This window comes from Nymphalis io, chromosome Z (assembly GCF_905147045.1).
Source record: "Nymphalis io chromosome Z, ilAglIoxx1.1, whole genome shotgun sequence".
In the NCBI taxonomy this organism is placed as follows: domain Eukaryota; kingdom Metazoa; phylum Arthropoda; class Insecta; order Lepidoptera; family Nymphalidae; genus Nymphalis; species Nymphalis io.
Window position 1 is genome coordinate 13,295,093 of NC_065918.1, and position 16,699 is coordinate 13,311,791.

At 32.2% G+C, this 16,699-nt stretch overlaps 1 protein-coding gene across 1 annotated transcript; it reads left to right on the forward strand.

Annotated features, from left to right (window-relative positions):
• Window positions 1–236: 236 nt before the first annotated feature.
• On the forward strand, window positions 237–5,141 carry LOC126780510 (uncharacterized). Its single transcript, XM_050505066.1, has 2 exons — window positions 237–260; window positions 3,828–5,141. Exons 1-2 carry the CDS (start codon window positions 237–239, stop codon window positions 5,076–5,078), a joined length of 1,275 nt encoding a protein of 424 aa, XP_050361023.1. The 3' UTR covers window positions 5,079–5,141.
• The last annotated feature ends 11,558 nt before the right edge of the window (window positions 5,142–16,699 follow it).

Below are 16,699 nucleotides of genomic sequence, written 5' to 3' on the forward strand. Positions count from 1 at the left end.
AACGATATTATATTTAAATATTCGTCGAATTTCACTTTCGTATGACGTCTAGAAATATCCTTTGAACTTCCCACGCTTCCTGAGGGCCCGCGGAGGACCGGCGAAAGTGAACATCCCCTCCTCGAATCCGTGTGCCACGGGGTGGGCTCGCGTATATATAAACTGAAAACAAACTTAAACTAATAGAGTAAACAGTTTTACCGTCGAAGCTATCAACGGCCGTTCCCCGCCCCACCATGCGAGGGATATGGAGCCTAGTGGTCAGTGAAGTTTTTTAAAATCGGAATACCGTCTCGTGGTTTTTTGGGTGTGATTGATCGATTCTATATAAATTCGGGTTATCTTCTCGACAATTTTGGCGTGTCGATTGTATTAATATATTCCGTATTTTTCGGGCGAAATAACGTTGCGTTTCGCAGATTGATTTTTATATCGGAGGTGATATTGGCCGTTAATTTTATTTAATTTCGGTTTAACGGGTATTCATTATTAAGCCTGTAGTTTTTAATTCCTTTTTTTATAACGGCTTCCTTTTAAACGCTATTACTTCAGTAATATTTAATATTTTATAGATACTCTAATGAAAAAAATAATTTTCAAATTAAATCAGAATCGGTTGCTAATTATTAATTAACATCAAATAGCTCCGCTCACAAACTGTTTAGTGAGTTTTTTTAATCTAGTAGCAAAGTCAAATATTGACTCCACAGACTAAATAAAACCACCGGTCCAGTGTTTTGCTTACACGCTTTTACGCGCTTTAGTGATAATAACGGTCAAATATTTGTACCGGACAAACTTCACATTTTAACGCAGCAATTTGGAAATCTCTCCGGAACTATGTATGGTGTAAAAATATAGTTTTAACTTATCATTTGAAATCGTTCAAATGAGTTCGTTATTTGAATATTCAAATTTTGACATATATTTTAAAATCCTAAAAGGTTATGTGGGTGTAATATGAGGAATATTGTTGTAATATTTAGTTTCGAACATAATTTATCGTAACATAAACATCAAATTTATTACTTTTAACGTAAAATAACTTTATCCTGGCTAATCAGTTCATTTAACATTAAACTTTAAACCAAATAATACGCTAATAACAAATAAAAAGCTAATGACGTAGTCAGAAATCGTAACTAAATACGTTTTTTGTGCAATTTGTAACATATGTCTTATCTCAAGCTGAGGATCCTATTCTTTTGACTGAGTCTTGAAAGAGTTAATTAATTATTTCGATATTTTTATTCATTCTTAATTAATTAAGATTGAAAACATAATATTTAATTCATCTAGTAAAATGCTATTCAGAGATGCTTTAAAGTAAATTTTGAATTTAGAACAAAGAAAGGAAGAAAAAAAATACCAATGAATTTAAGTAATAAAATTAAGTAAATAAATTAAATTTGTTTACGATATGAAGTGGTATAATGATAATGATTTATATGTTAATTAACAATTATACGTCACGCGCCTTAGGATATAATTTGTTGAATCACAAATATTTGCGATATAACAGAATGAAGACACACATTTAACATAATGCTCTTGTACGTAACTATACAACTATTATATATAACAAATATAAAGCCCCTTGAAATGTATACAGAACTAGTCTCCGCAGGTTATTCCGTCCGCGTTTGACGAGAACGTGGTGAAGATCAGGCTAAAGTAAAGTAAATTTCGCATTTGTAAAATAAGCACGATACTAGATAGTTAATAATAAATAAAGGAGCCTTAAATCCTTTAATTTTATTTTGTAACACCTAATCATATTTACGTTGACTGACATAAATATGCATATGCATGGATATACATTACAAACATTTACTTTTTAGCATATTCTATTATTAAAATACACAGATACGTAGATGATAAATGGTGGATAAAAAAATTATTTCAGATTAATTGCATAACTATTGAGTGTAAAACAAAATGACTTCCTTATAAAAAGACGTGATATAAAAAAATCTTATCCGTACCATCTTTGTTACGTTTCCCTTCGACGATTCACAGCATTGTTTTAATCAAAGTATTCTTTATTAAAACCGTATACGATTTTCGTTCTAATTACTTAAGTCGTGATCACAGAATTGTGTGTATCATTTACAGATAAATATCTTTTTAATCGTAAAGGCGTGTTTCTCGTGGGTTGCATAGCAATGTTTGTTATATAAGGAGCGGATTTCTTTCGGTTCCGTTCTGTCGGGTCACGAGCACGAACGACTTTATTTTGGTAACGACCAATTATACGTAACTCTGGGGAGGACGTAAGCAAACAAAAGCCTTCACATTGCACCATACGAATACGACAACGATTAACGGTTATGTATCGATTCGCACGAAATTCTTTAAGTTACAATTTAAATTTAATCGATTCTTTTTTTAAATCTAAACCGATATGTTTTATAATTAAAATGAATTACATATAATCGTAAAACGAAAATAAATATTTTATATATATATATAAATAAATTAAAAAAAGATACTTCGACATCTCGTTCATAAATGAACTCATCTATGATTCTTTCAAGTACCTAAGTAGAGAATAATGACAAAAGTAAATACAAATGACGAGTTATTTTTATCCTGGGCGTGACGCGGATGTTTAATCCTGTGATAAGATCTAAGCGGGAATATAAAATGTAATTGAAACTGTTGTGTAACTCTTGCATAACACCATCCGTTCTGTATGTTACTACCCATGTGCGAAGTACTATAACAAATGTACTTTCACGGGTTTTCACTATATTTACATAAGACATGATAATAAGTTAATAAGTTTTACATATAAAAATCTTTGAAATTTTATTTACAGTTTTCAAAATCTATTCTTATTAATAGATATTATAAACGTGAAAGGCTTTTTTTTATATTGGTCCTTTAATGTTCGAACGATTGTATTTGAATTCTTAATTAACCTATGACGTAGAACACGTCGTGTAATAAACACACTGGTTACATATATCAACAATTTTGAGATCAATATATAAATAAATCATGCTCATAATTATAATTGGAAGCATATCAATAATAGTCAATATTAATCTCATGTATACTTGAGCATAATAATAATATTCGTGTATTTAAAATTTCAGAACTTCATTGCTGGACGTGTATGGACACAGCAATGCGTTTAAATAACTGGCTATTAAATTTGAAAATGTTTTTTTGTTTATGTAGCACTCGAAGCTTTAATTCTTTCACACAGGGTAATGAGATTTTTACTGTTCCAACTTTCACTGGTTTCGCCATAACAGCCGTGAAGTACTAAGTCATTACTTCCTGTTTTGTCTCAAGCAGGACCGGTCATAGATAACTCTAGGCCAACTTTCTTTTATTATTCGTTCAATGCTATTACATAATAAGTTATGTTATTTATGTAACTCTCAAATGTCAGGTACATTGTCGTTTGTTACAGCACATAACAATAAAAGTCAACTGATTGTAATTTATAACTTGCTTATCATATAAACGTTTATTGTCTTCTAATTTATATAGGATTTCTTATTTATATAGGATATTTGGATAGCAGATTGGGTTATAAGCAATTGTTTCTAAGATTGCTTGAAATGTTTTCATTATAATAATTGTGTTAAACTAAAACTCTAGAAGCTAAAGAAATAAATGTTATCTAATTCTTTCTTGTGTACTATTTATAATTTTAAATAAACAGTTTGTCAAATATCCCACATATATATACTTTATACTACAATGTGTGTCATATGCCTTGCGACTTTATTATAGATACTGCTATGCGTACACGGCCTTGCGTTACAATAACACTTGGTTTTGAATTAAAGAAAGTGTTTTATTTGTTACAGATTACCCTAGCGGTAATTCTACAAATCGCTCTAGTATCGGGAAAGGCGTTATTACCACAAGATCAACATGCTCAGCAACAGTTAGAACAGAAAGGACAAACGAATTCTGCTCAGAAACGAATCGGATACGATTACCCTGCGCCGTCAAATGATTTAGTCAATCCTTTCCAAGATCATGACAATTTACATCCACACGATGGCCACCATGAAGTTGTCGATGAACATGTTGATGAATATCATGGCCATGACGACCACAGTCATCATTTAGAAGAACATCATATTGAAGAACATCATGACCATCAGGATCACCACGATCCCCACGACCACCACGATCACCATGATCACCACGACCATCACGATCCTGGATATTGGAAGAAGAAGCTAATATGGAAACCAGGATGGAAGAAAATTTGGAAACCAGCCAAAAAACAAATTTGGAAGCCATCTTGGAAAAAGATTTGGAAGCCAATCTGGGTGCCAACGAAAGTGCCTGTGTGGAAAGAAATCAAAGTTCCAGACTGGAAAAAAATTTACAAGCCAGAATGGAAACCTATAAAAGTGCCCGCTTGGAAAGAAGTTAAGGTTCCCGATTGGAAGAAAATAACCATTCCTGTTTGGAAAGATATTGTTGTTCCTGGATGGAAAGATATTCAAGTACCTGCATGGAAGAAACTATGGAAACCAGAGTGGGTAAAGGTTGGTATACCCGGCGAAAAATATTTAGGTAAAGATCATGAAGGTTGGGAATATACATCTCACGACTTATGGAAAAAAAAGTTAATATGGAAACCTTTATGGAAAAAATACTGGAAGCCAGCTAAAAAGCAAATTTGGATTCCTGATAAAAAATTAGTCTGGAAAGACCAGTGGAAGCAAATATGGAAGACAGAAAAACAAAAAATTTGGATTGATGACAAGAAACTCGTATGGAAAGAAGCTTGGCAGCAGATTTGGAAGCCATCGAAAAAACTAATTTGGGTGCCCGACAAAAAGCTAGAATGGAAAGAAGCATGGAAACAGATTTGGGTTCCGGACTGGAAAGAAATTTGGGTACCAGGAGTAAAGAAGATATGGAGACCTGTATGGATATCTGAGTGGTTCCCTTCGCCTGATCATCACGAACATGTACACAGTTGGGACAGAAACGACAATAGCTTAGCTGCCAGTCAAAAATCAGTAGCAGTGCAACCAGCTCCACAACAACCACAACAGCAACAACAACAACAATCAATCTGGCAGTTTCCAAAATAATTTATTAAAAGCTTAAGATATAGTCGTATATGTGTAAATATGAGTCAAAGATTACCTTTTAAGTTCTGACTTCAGATATAAATGGCTGATGAAGTCAGAATATGAAGCTGACTACAGATACGAGGAACAATCGCATCGCATTCTGCAAATAGGTAATGACTGTTTTATAAATATTATCTATTTGCGTTGCGAATAAAAAAACCAGGTGCGATGCGATCGTTAACTCTAGTGTAAAAACATGTTCTGTAGTAATAAAGTTTTAAATGAAAAGCTTTAATAAGTCCTTACTTGGATTCAGTCATTTATCGAAAAAGTATCTCATCCCTATAATTTTCGTATCTCTTTTATTGGATGAATGAATTTTGCAATTATAGAATTTCAACTACCGAGTTGCAATAAAAGTTCATTCAGGCTGTTTACAGTTTATAATTCCGAATATCTGATTTCATTCTCCAATGGGTCGTAAAGGTTGTTATTGAATGTAACAGCATTCATTTGGAGAATGTTGAGTTCATTTATGATTTTTGTTTTTCGAATTTAATACCATAATATTTCGGTGACCATATTTTGTATAAATGTGAGATTGGGGAATAATTCAACTTTTTATGTAGATGAACAAGATGAGTCATATTCATAAGAAATAAATATTGTTAAAAACGTTGATAAAGGCGAACTGGTAATTGTTCTGATGACGCTTATCATGAGTCAAATCAATTTTAAACGAATATTTCATACAAATGATAGATTAAATGGACTGAGTATGTTATTAAAATTCTCGTTGTTGAGATATTTGTGCCCACTGATGCTGTGTATGTTGATTTATGTGCATTGTTAAGTTTATTATTAGTGTAAGTTGTTAGCTGATAAAGCGGAACCAATGAAATAAAGAATAAGGTTTTGTTTTTAAATAGTCTAATTTCTTTATCATACCTATCATTAAACATATCTAAATATAATATTTAAGTTTATTATAACAATTATAACTTTGTTTTTAATACAATTATAAAGTATATTATGATTTACTTACAAGTAAATCATAGTAATTCAATTCTATTTATTATAATTTCGTTTAAAAATAATGTTAGCATTATGTGTTTACAGATGATTACTGAAATTCCTATTTTCCAGAGCAGTTAAGCGTGAAGCTTGTATTAATTTGGTTTGATTGTGCTCAAAATTGAATACGATTTAGCTTTATTGTGCATATCATTACCTTAATAACATGCATATGCATGACATACAATAAGTAAAGAGTATTATTATGTATTCATAAATAATAACAAAGCAAACAAACAACACGCAGACAAAAAAAATATCGACTAAAATCAATCATAGTTGCGTTTGACTGTGACAAATGATCTTTACAGAAAACTCTATTCAAATCAATTATATATTAAAATAGCTTTCTTGTAACATGGACGTAGTTTAAAAAAGATATTAAGATTTATATTTATTTAAATTATATATTTATAATTATATATATTATTATTTAAATATTTAGAAAGTATATAGCATACCATAGAATTACATTTCAATCAACTGATGGTGATGAAAAAATAAGTAATTTATAAGTAGTTAACATTCAATATAATCTCCTAAAATTAATGCTTATTAGAATAAAGTATATTTTGATTTCAATTTACTTAACAGATTTACTTAACAGCATTTGTGGTGACTTTTTTTAGAACTGCTGTTGTGTCTTTAAGACCTTAATTTTATTCAAATAAACTGACTTGTGTTTGATTAGCTGGATTCGGATTCGAATTATTTATTAATAGCGACAATTCTAAATCGAATTATATGTTTGGAAGAAATTATATTACATATACCCCTACACGAACGCGGTGAAATAAGTCTTAGTCAGACAGCGGACGGGACAAGATGGTGAAACTCCGCTGGCAAGACGGCGCTGCGACAGTGACATGTCAGCGGCGCGTTGTTTTCTATTAGTATTCATATTAATAGTCACACAGAGGGTTAAACGTGGACGATGCACGATGGACCGGTATGACGTCTTCTATTGTAACTAGTAAGGGCGTGGATCCATGTCTACGGTGCGGCACCGGCCACCGTGTATCGGCACGGCGTCGCTGCCGGGAGACGGCGGGGCGCCTCAGAATATCACTCGATAAAATTAACATCCTTATATCGTTTTATCATTAGATTTTCACAGCGATCTCTGTCAATAAATGTAGTACGATTTTAGAATACAGTATATTTTATAAACTATAACAGTTTTAGGAACGTGTATTTCCAACTCGAAATAAAACCTCGGGCCATCAACAAGTTTGGTTTTGACGTTATTCATTTTGAACTGTTTCTGCAAACGTATGTGTTAAACGTATATTTGAAAATGGAATTTGGAAGTATCATTTGAATTGTTGCTTTTAATAACCCAATCGAAATTTATTTAAAAACAAAAACATAGACATAAGGTCGATAAGTATTCGGCTATCACCTGATGAAATTTTTTTATATTTTAATATAATATAAGATAATCAATACATGCAATAGTCGCATTGAATAATGATTTTGACTTTTACTATAGACCTTGCAATTGTATTGTAAAATTATAGCATTCTTATGCCAACCAAGGAATTATCAAACATCGTAAATTAGACCCTTGTGCCAGTTATTACACTGTCAATCTTACTCTTAAAATTGGAACGTGCAATACTTATACATTTTATGAATATATACGTAGATAAAGACGCTGTGTCACATTTTTAAATTATTTGAATTTGTTCCTTTAATGAACATTTCAAGTCAATAAACACTACACCACACTCACGTTTTAAAACTTTAAGAGTTATAAACGTAATGGATGAATGGAATATACATACGAATAAATAATAATCAAAAAATAATAATACAGCCGAATACTTAAAATCATATTTTTGTTTTATGACACCTTCTTCTAATTAAACTTCATATATAACTACATCATAGATGGAATAGATAAATGACTGGAGTTCATATCTATTCGGTTTTATAAAAAACGGTACCTTTAACGGTATTTAAAAAAAAAACAAAGGACTAGCCATTCCCATTTTACAACGTATTATTGGTGTTTTTATTTTGGATTTTTTTATTTATTTGTTTGGACGTGATTGATATAGCACAAATTTTCAGTTAGTCAGTTCAGTTATTTAATAAGTAATTACTCCTTTTTACAATTAAATTATAATATAGCTTATTTATATACAGTAACAGCCTGTTAATGTCCTACTGCTGGGCTAAAGCCTCCTTTCCTTTTGAGGAGAAGGTTTTGGAGCTTATTCCACCACGCTGCTCCAATGCGGGTTGGTATAATACACATGTGGCATAATTTCACTGAAATTAGACACATTCAGGTTTCCTCACGATGTTTTCCTTCACCGCCAAGCACGAGATGAATTATAAATACAAATTGAGCACATAAAAATTCAGTGGTGCTTGCCCGGGTTTAAGCCCACGATCATCGGTTAAGATTCACGCATTCTAACCACTAGGCCATCTCGGCTCCACTCGGCTTATATAGAATTGAAATATTGTTTATTCTATACTGATATACCAATACGGTTCAACTGGTCAGGATTAAATCTAGAACATTAATATCGCTTTTATAAATAGAACTATTGATTTTTAAAACTATATAACGTATTTAATAATCTTCTGTATTAAATACATTACCAATCAGTTGAGAGCGTTCACAATACATTATTTGTACAGTAGAGGTATTCTTTAATAGAATTCGAAACAATGACTATAAAAATTATAACATTTACCGAATATACGCTTCGCATTAGCGCATGCTGAATCAGCAATCATTGAAATGTTGAAAACCGGCTTATGGTGATATACTATTTTGAGGCGTGTATTCTTGAAATGCTATAATTATTGTGATCAATGTCACATATTACGACAGTTTTCTGATGTGAGAGAGTAAGGATTAGCCCTACAGTTTGTAATTTTTTAGGAGTAAGATATAATTACACGAAGACCTTACGGATAAGCAAATTCTTTGAAATAAGTGATGTGTTTAATTTTTATATTATTTGTTTATCCATTTTACTATTTTCAAACTCATATAAAAATGACCGTTCATCATCAGATTGATAATTTATATATTTTCTGAGCTATAATAATAGGTTAATTTTTTATAACAAAGATTCTTAGTTCAAAAGATGATTTAGAATCGAATCACGCAATATTAAGCCAGCAATACACTCTACATACTGTTGGCGTTGAGTATGTATCCGTTGAATGTGACCACAATGCGCTCTACTGCATCGCTTGCGGGAACAATAAAAACTTTATATGGAACTATGGCGGCGTATATAAAAGTATCTGCAATTTAATGCTTGGGACTGGCTTTTTCGAACTCAAGTTAAAGCATTATTATTAGATATGGTTATCATGCGTACCATTTAATATTAGTTATAATAATTGAAGACCGAAAGAAACTGTGTATTTACGTAATATATTTTTTAAGAAAAGTTATACTTTTACTATTGTAGTTTGACTATTATTTTTTATATAACAAATAAAAAATTTATATATACCTTTTTTATATCAATATAATTTATATATATATATATATATATATTAAACCAACATAAATTTTTAGTAGTCTTTGTTCCGGCTGTTTTCAAGGCAATAGTCTTGTGCATCTCCTATTAATTGCAAAACTGCCTAAAGTGCCACCGGATGAGCCGTACATTGTGAAACTATTGAAGATGAATCTTCAGACCGATCTCAAGGTACTTTATTTTTAAAATAGCTGCAACATAAAATAATTGCGCTCATAATTATACTTAGACAAGTAAGTTCTTACTGGTGATAGAGCTTTGTGTAAGCTCGTCTGGGTAGGTACCACCCACTTATCAGATATTCTACCGCAAAACAGCAGTAATTGGTATTGTTGTATTCCGGTTTGAAGGGTGAGTAAGCCAGTGTAATTTCAGGCACAAGAGACATAACATCTTAGCGATAGTTAACATTTCTTACAAAGCCAGTGTCTATGGGCGTTGGTGACCACTTACCATCAGGTGGTATACACTCATCCACCTACCTATACTATAAAAAAATTATAATGTAAAAACCATCATAAGGATGAATAAACCAATTTATTCGTAACATTTAAATCCATTGACTAAACTCACAAATTAATTCCCACGATGCGAACCTCCATCCGAATCCGAAAATAGCAGTCGACAAAGGCAATATATTCCAACTGCACTGTGCGGTATTCTTTTGTTTTACCTTGTAAATGAATGATGAGAACGAACTTTGCTGACTGTACTAAACAGAAATTGTTATTTAGTACAGTCAGCACAGTTTATCCTCCTTTCTGAGTTTTCTTTTTTTATGTTAGAAGGGGTAAACGAGCAAGAGGCTCACCTGAAGGAAAGTGACTACCACCGCCAATGGACACCTGCAACACCCGAGGGCTTGCAGGTGCGTTGCCAGCCTTTAAGGAATGAATACGCTCTTTTCTTGTAGGTTTGTATGTCATATCGGTTCGGAAAAGTCACCAGCGAAATCTGGTTCCACAGCGTGGTTGTGCGAGGCAGGAAATGCCTTAAAAATCACGCTATTGTGGATTTCCAGACATCGAGGTGGCGAGGGTGGAATTTAAGATTTGGATGCGATGTCCGGTGGTAAAAAAAGATACCAACTTATTTGGAATTTCCTGTTGTTTTAGAAATATCTTTAACACCTGTAAGAGCAATGTTAATACCATCGCATCGACGTTTCATATTATTAAAGGATATATTTATAGTTTAAATAGATAGGCAGACTGGCAAAAGCGTCTTATGGTAAGTTGTCAACACCACACATAGACACACTGTGTTGAGTGAGTTACCTGCATAACGCTCTACCACCAAGAACAATTATAAATAAAAACGACAGCTACGGACAACATTCATTTTCTTATTTGAATACGTATATTTATTGTCATGTATTGTTTTATCTTACGATAGAGTATCTTTTTTTTAATTGATCTGTATCTTTAGCTCATAAAGCGACGTTCAACCAATTTATGTCATCTCATTGCATTCTATGGAAAAAAATCATCCTATACAATCATTAAAACTAATAAATAATTTCATTCGAAAATTTTATTTTTATATACAAACACTGTCTCTACAATATTTTATGACCATTTATTGACAGCTGACACAGTACATAACATGTACTTTTTTGAATGAAATACTGAATGTAAAAATAATAATAACATATTTAAACGAACAAATAATTTATTTTCATTTAGAGTCTCTCTACTGTTGTACCATTTACATAATGTAAATATATGAAAACGATCTTTTTGTCAACACAATATAAAATGAAATAAGTTATTTAAAATGTTATATGTAAAAGAAAACAAACTGTCAAACTAAATATGATGAACAAATACATTTAATTTATTAACAGCTAGTTAAAAAAAGAGTTTTATGCTCTTAGATAAATGCTGTGTCGACCATAAACATACTGCTCGATAAGTATATTGTATTCATTTTCATAGTATTATGTATTAAGGTTAACGCTTCGACGATTGAAACTGTCTTAATTACTAAAAAAGTACGTCTTTTATAATTTTGTATTTGTAAAAATGTACCTTAACGAAATACTTGCAGCGTCTTAATATAATGTTGATTACTTTGACAGAATCAGTGATAATTCATACATATAAATAAAATTGAATTTTTAGTCTATGATTTTAAAATAACTGCCTCTTTTAAAGTTTATATGGTTATTTGCGATTAACCAAGACCAAAATAAGCTTTTTTTAAAAATTTGTCTGTCTCTCTATCTGTTCGTCCATGCTAATCTTTGAAATGTCTTAAAATTACAAATTGAAATTATTTACCTATCATAAAAGGTATTTCAAGGTGCCGTTTAGTCTCTATATCATCAAAATCGGTTGTGTGTATCTAAAGTTATAAAAACTTACGTATTTTTATTGTTATCTATACACATACACATAATGACTTTTCCTGACTTATTCATCAACGCAGAGCGTAAACCAAAGTGGTTAGAAACTTGAAATTTTGGCAGTTACGTACACTATATGATGTAAACACCCACTAAGCAAGGATTTGTGGAAATTCCACCCCTAAATGGTTAAAATAAGAAATGTACGATTGATCGAAGAATGAAATGAACGAACGAAAACCAATCATTTTCAAAGTTAGAGGTATGAAATTTCATATAATACCTTCTGATTAGAAATAAAAAAGTATGTATTACGGTGTTTTTGAACATCTACCCCTTTAGAGGGTAAAATAGATGTTGAAAATTTGTATGAGAAACCCTTTGTATAGTTTTTTCTAACCCGGAAGACATTTCATGCTTCTTTACTTTAAAATCACAGTCTTCCAAACAATCATCTATCCTTTACTTATACTTCACACAAGCGGAACCGCGGGCAACAGCTAGTAATTTTATATAATATGTACATAAGAAGAAAATATTATCTTGCGCCTAATTTCCGCCTCCACAAAGACAATCAATTCTGGGGTAATGTATTCTATAATAAATTCCACAAATATACTCGTATTTTAAAACCGAATTAATTTACATAAATGTATTGTAAAAAAACATTTACATTGTATATTATATAATATACAACATTTGTAAGGTTTTACTGATTTTTAATAATTATTTTGAGATTTTTAAAAAATAAGGGTAATATTTTTAACTACATTAACACTGGTTGGAAATTATTGAGCGAAAAAAATTACGCGATAAAAAAACAAAACACGGTAAAATTGACTCGCTTGATCATGTCAGGGTGATTACAGGTGATTACAGGAATTCCAATGAAAATTGTAATAAAATTGTAAAATATTATTTGGTAATAAAATGTTGAAAGTAATTGTGAAGGATTGTTTTAGTGAGGTATTTTTACACATTATCTTGATGATAAGAAATATTGGAGTTAGTATTTGTTGATTTTTATCTATGTAAATAAATCGGTACAAAAGAGTTAATATTGACTATCTCGTCGGTTCGTGTCGGTTGATTAGTATATTTTAAAACACAAATCGACTTCCATTGATTTTTAAATACTTGTAGGTTCATAACTATTTATAATAATATTTACATAAATATATTTATATAACTTTTTAAGCCACCATCCTAACAATACTTTTGCTGACCGATGTCGTTTCCGATCGAAAACAAGTTTTTAATTGCATTGGTTTTATATTCACGTTCGGATGCGAAAAATAATAATATAACGGAACTATTCTAACAACAAATTTTTTAACAACAATACTAAGTTTATTAATACCCTAAACATAGACATTGATATGATTGATCCTAATTCGCCTGGATTTGAACAGGGTCCAGTGTTTCTCCATCGGCCCAGCCTTCACTTAACGTTACGTTTTCCTGAAAATAACCACGAGTTTTTTAGGAATGAATAAAATAGCTTAGCATATCCACCTTTATTAGGATGAGTCTTAAAATAACACATTAATTTTATATGAAAATTCTATGGATTGATTATGTTATACAGGCGCCTAATATATTATTTTGGCAATTTTGCAAATAACACTATTGCGCTTAAAATGAGTTTTTAATTACTAGTTGTAGACGCTAAATAATTTTATAACCCGGATAATTACTAATAATAAGTCCTCCTTACCGATTTCGGCAACGGTCTTCAATCTCAAGGGAGATTCACCAATTGCACAGAACATCTTATAGTGCACAGGTGTTTGCGCAAGCACAGGTGCACTCTCTATTCTCTCACTCTCACAATGGGACGAGATGGCAAAGCGATACGTCCGGAAAGAGTTCAGGCGCAGGATCAACGACTTTACTTGACGAGATGGCAAAGCGATACGTCCGGAAAGAGTTCAGGCGCAGGATCAACGACTTTACTTGATATCCGAAGCACGGGAGTGTACACACTCCTAACTTGCAATCCAACTTGATAATTACTAACAATTATATAGTGACTGTATATAATGTGAATATATGTATTGTAAATGACCAATAAATTTTACAGATTTCTAAAAGTAGATCGCGCACTAAGGAATATTGCCATTAAACTACAAAAAGTAGGTTTCAACACAGTTAGTACGGCAAAATGCAATGACGCTAATCAGTGTAAGTGGTTCCTTGAATGTCAGCTGTCCGCAAAAGTCATTCTCTTCATAAAGTACTGTATTCTCCTATTATAAGCACGTTCTATTTTAAAATGAATTGAAATTATAGATTCAAGTAGATTAATATTAGATCCTTACATATGAAATTGGCGTTTTGTACGGGAGGAATATAAAGTCAATTTTTTTTTGTAAAATATATTTAATTAATCAAAGTATGAAAAAAAGCCGAGGTGGCCCAGTGGTACGAACGCGTGAATCTTAACCGATGATCGTAGGTTCAAACCCGGGCAAGCACTACTGAATTTTCATGTGCTTAATTTGTAATTATAATTCATCTCGTGCTTTACGGTGAAGGAAAACATCGTGAGGAAACCTGCATGTGTCTAATTTCTCTGAAATTCTGCCACATGTGTATTCCACCAACCCGCACTGGAGCAGCGTGGTGGAATAAGCTCCAAACCTTCTCCTCAAAAAGGGAGAGGAGGCCTTAGCCCAGCAGTGGAGCATTCACAGGCTGTTACGAATCAAAGTATGCACCGTTGTTATCTATGCACTTTTGCCATCTCAAAGGTAGTTCATTGATCCCTTTACTAAAATAACCATGGGGGCGAAAATCAATAAGCTTTTTGAAGGCGGTTTGGATATCGCAGATATTCCAATTGTAGCTCATCTAACTTAGTGGTTATTTGTTGTACAGTGTGTGTGTGGTCTTCCGTTGTCGTGAAGCAGCAAGTGGCCTAGAGCGATTGACCAATCTCGGTTGTTTAGCAGCTAGTTCTTCCTTTATGGTTTGCAGTTGCTGACAATAGATATCTGCCGTAATCGTTTGGCCAGATTTTAGAAAGCTGAACGACACCGGCGCTAGTCCACCAAACACTCACAAGTAACTTTTTCTCAGTTCATTTTCCACTTTGTTCTCCGGCCGTCCACGGGGCTGGTTCTGAAGGTCGAAATTTCCGGAACGAAAACATTGAAACCAAAAACGTACCGTGCTTGCTTATGCAACACCAGCGACGGCGCTGGTGTACGGACACATCATTAATCCTTCGAGCTGTTTCTGCAGCACTGGTGCCACGGTAGAACTCGTACTCGTAAATATATCGATATTTCATGTCTTCCATTGTGCGGTAATAAGCAACGCCAAAGAAAAAAATAATTAGGAAAAAACAAATGAATGACTGTTTTCAAAACTCAAATGTACCAGCTACATGAATTTGTAATTCTTAACCAAAGAGGAGATATTTCAGATCAAAGTGGTAAGTACGACAAAATGCTAATTTCATATGTAAGGACCTAATATATATATATATATATATGTATTATATATATATATATATATATATACATATATATGTAAATATAATACATATTGTCTAACTTTCAGTTTCAATAATTACATTTTTATTTCATATTTCATAATAGCAAAAAAGGAAGTCGGTCAACGTAAATCTATCTGTAGAGATGAATTCCGAACGAGAACAGCGTTTAGCTAATAACTGGCAGCTGACACAAAAATGACCGCATCCGCGTGTGCATCAGAATGACTGTGCAAAGTGACAGATCAGCTATAAAACACTCCCAGCATTTAGTACCTAATTAATACTATTTAGAACATTTATTTAAATATTTGGTACCTATGGTATTATCAATGAAATTTTATTTTAAAAATGGCCAGTTATTCAGATATCAAGAGGTCCGGCCGTTTATGATTTTCGCATAAGGGCTCCTTATTGTGCATATGTCTTTGCAGAAACATATTTTAATACCTATTTGGTACCTGAACACACATTTTTATTAAATGAATAAATAAAATAATAAATATTACATTCCCGTTTAAGATTTACATGTTATAACCACTGGGCCATTTCTGCTCTTTATAGTAATTTTCACACATCATCATCATATTCGTACATCATTAAAAGTATCAGTTATTGAAATAATTATATTATGAGTGTAAAGTCACTTCGCTTAATTAACTCAACTGGATCTATTCACAGACCACTTCATTATTCCATAGAAATGTAGGAAACAAGTTGATCAATGCAGACCTCTCTGTTAAAGGGATCTTACAAAGACTTAAAACGAATGCAAGGCTCAGTAGAAGGGTGCAGTTATTTGCCGCCAAACCACAGGGTGACTCGACGTTTTAATTAAAGTAAACAATCAAGTCCGAAGAATGATAGAATATTACATAGTATGCTAATACTTTAACTGTCTAGATATTTTTTTCGAGGTATAAATTTCTATAATATGTGCAGAAAAGACTGTGTCTGCGTTTTTATTATAGTATTCGCAAATGACTTCGCCCGCGTTTGGTGGGAACGGGAGAGCGCATGTATTAGGTATGTTATATCCTTTACTATATCCCTAACAACGTGTATAGAAAAAATTATGATGGTCGGTTGATTCGTTAAATCCTCACAAATAAATAAAGAAAGAAACAAACGCATTTATAATATCATTTAGGATAGCTAAACCACACTAATAACATATAAATAAAAAAGAAGTAAATCGTTTTAT

What these genes read in the sequence shown, in the direction of transcription:
- LOC126780510 (XM_050505066.1), top strand. Translation starts at nt 237, where the DNA reads ATGCGAGGGATATGGAGCCTAGTG. An exon ending in GAGGGATATGGAGCCTAGTG is followed by an intron (nt 261 to 3,827) that starts GTCAGTGAAGTT and finishes TATTTGTTACAG; the next exon opens with ATTACCCTAGCGGTAATTCT.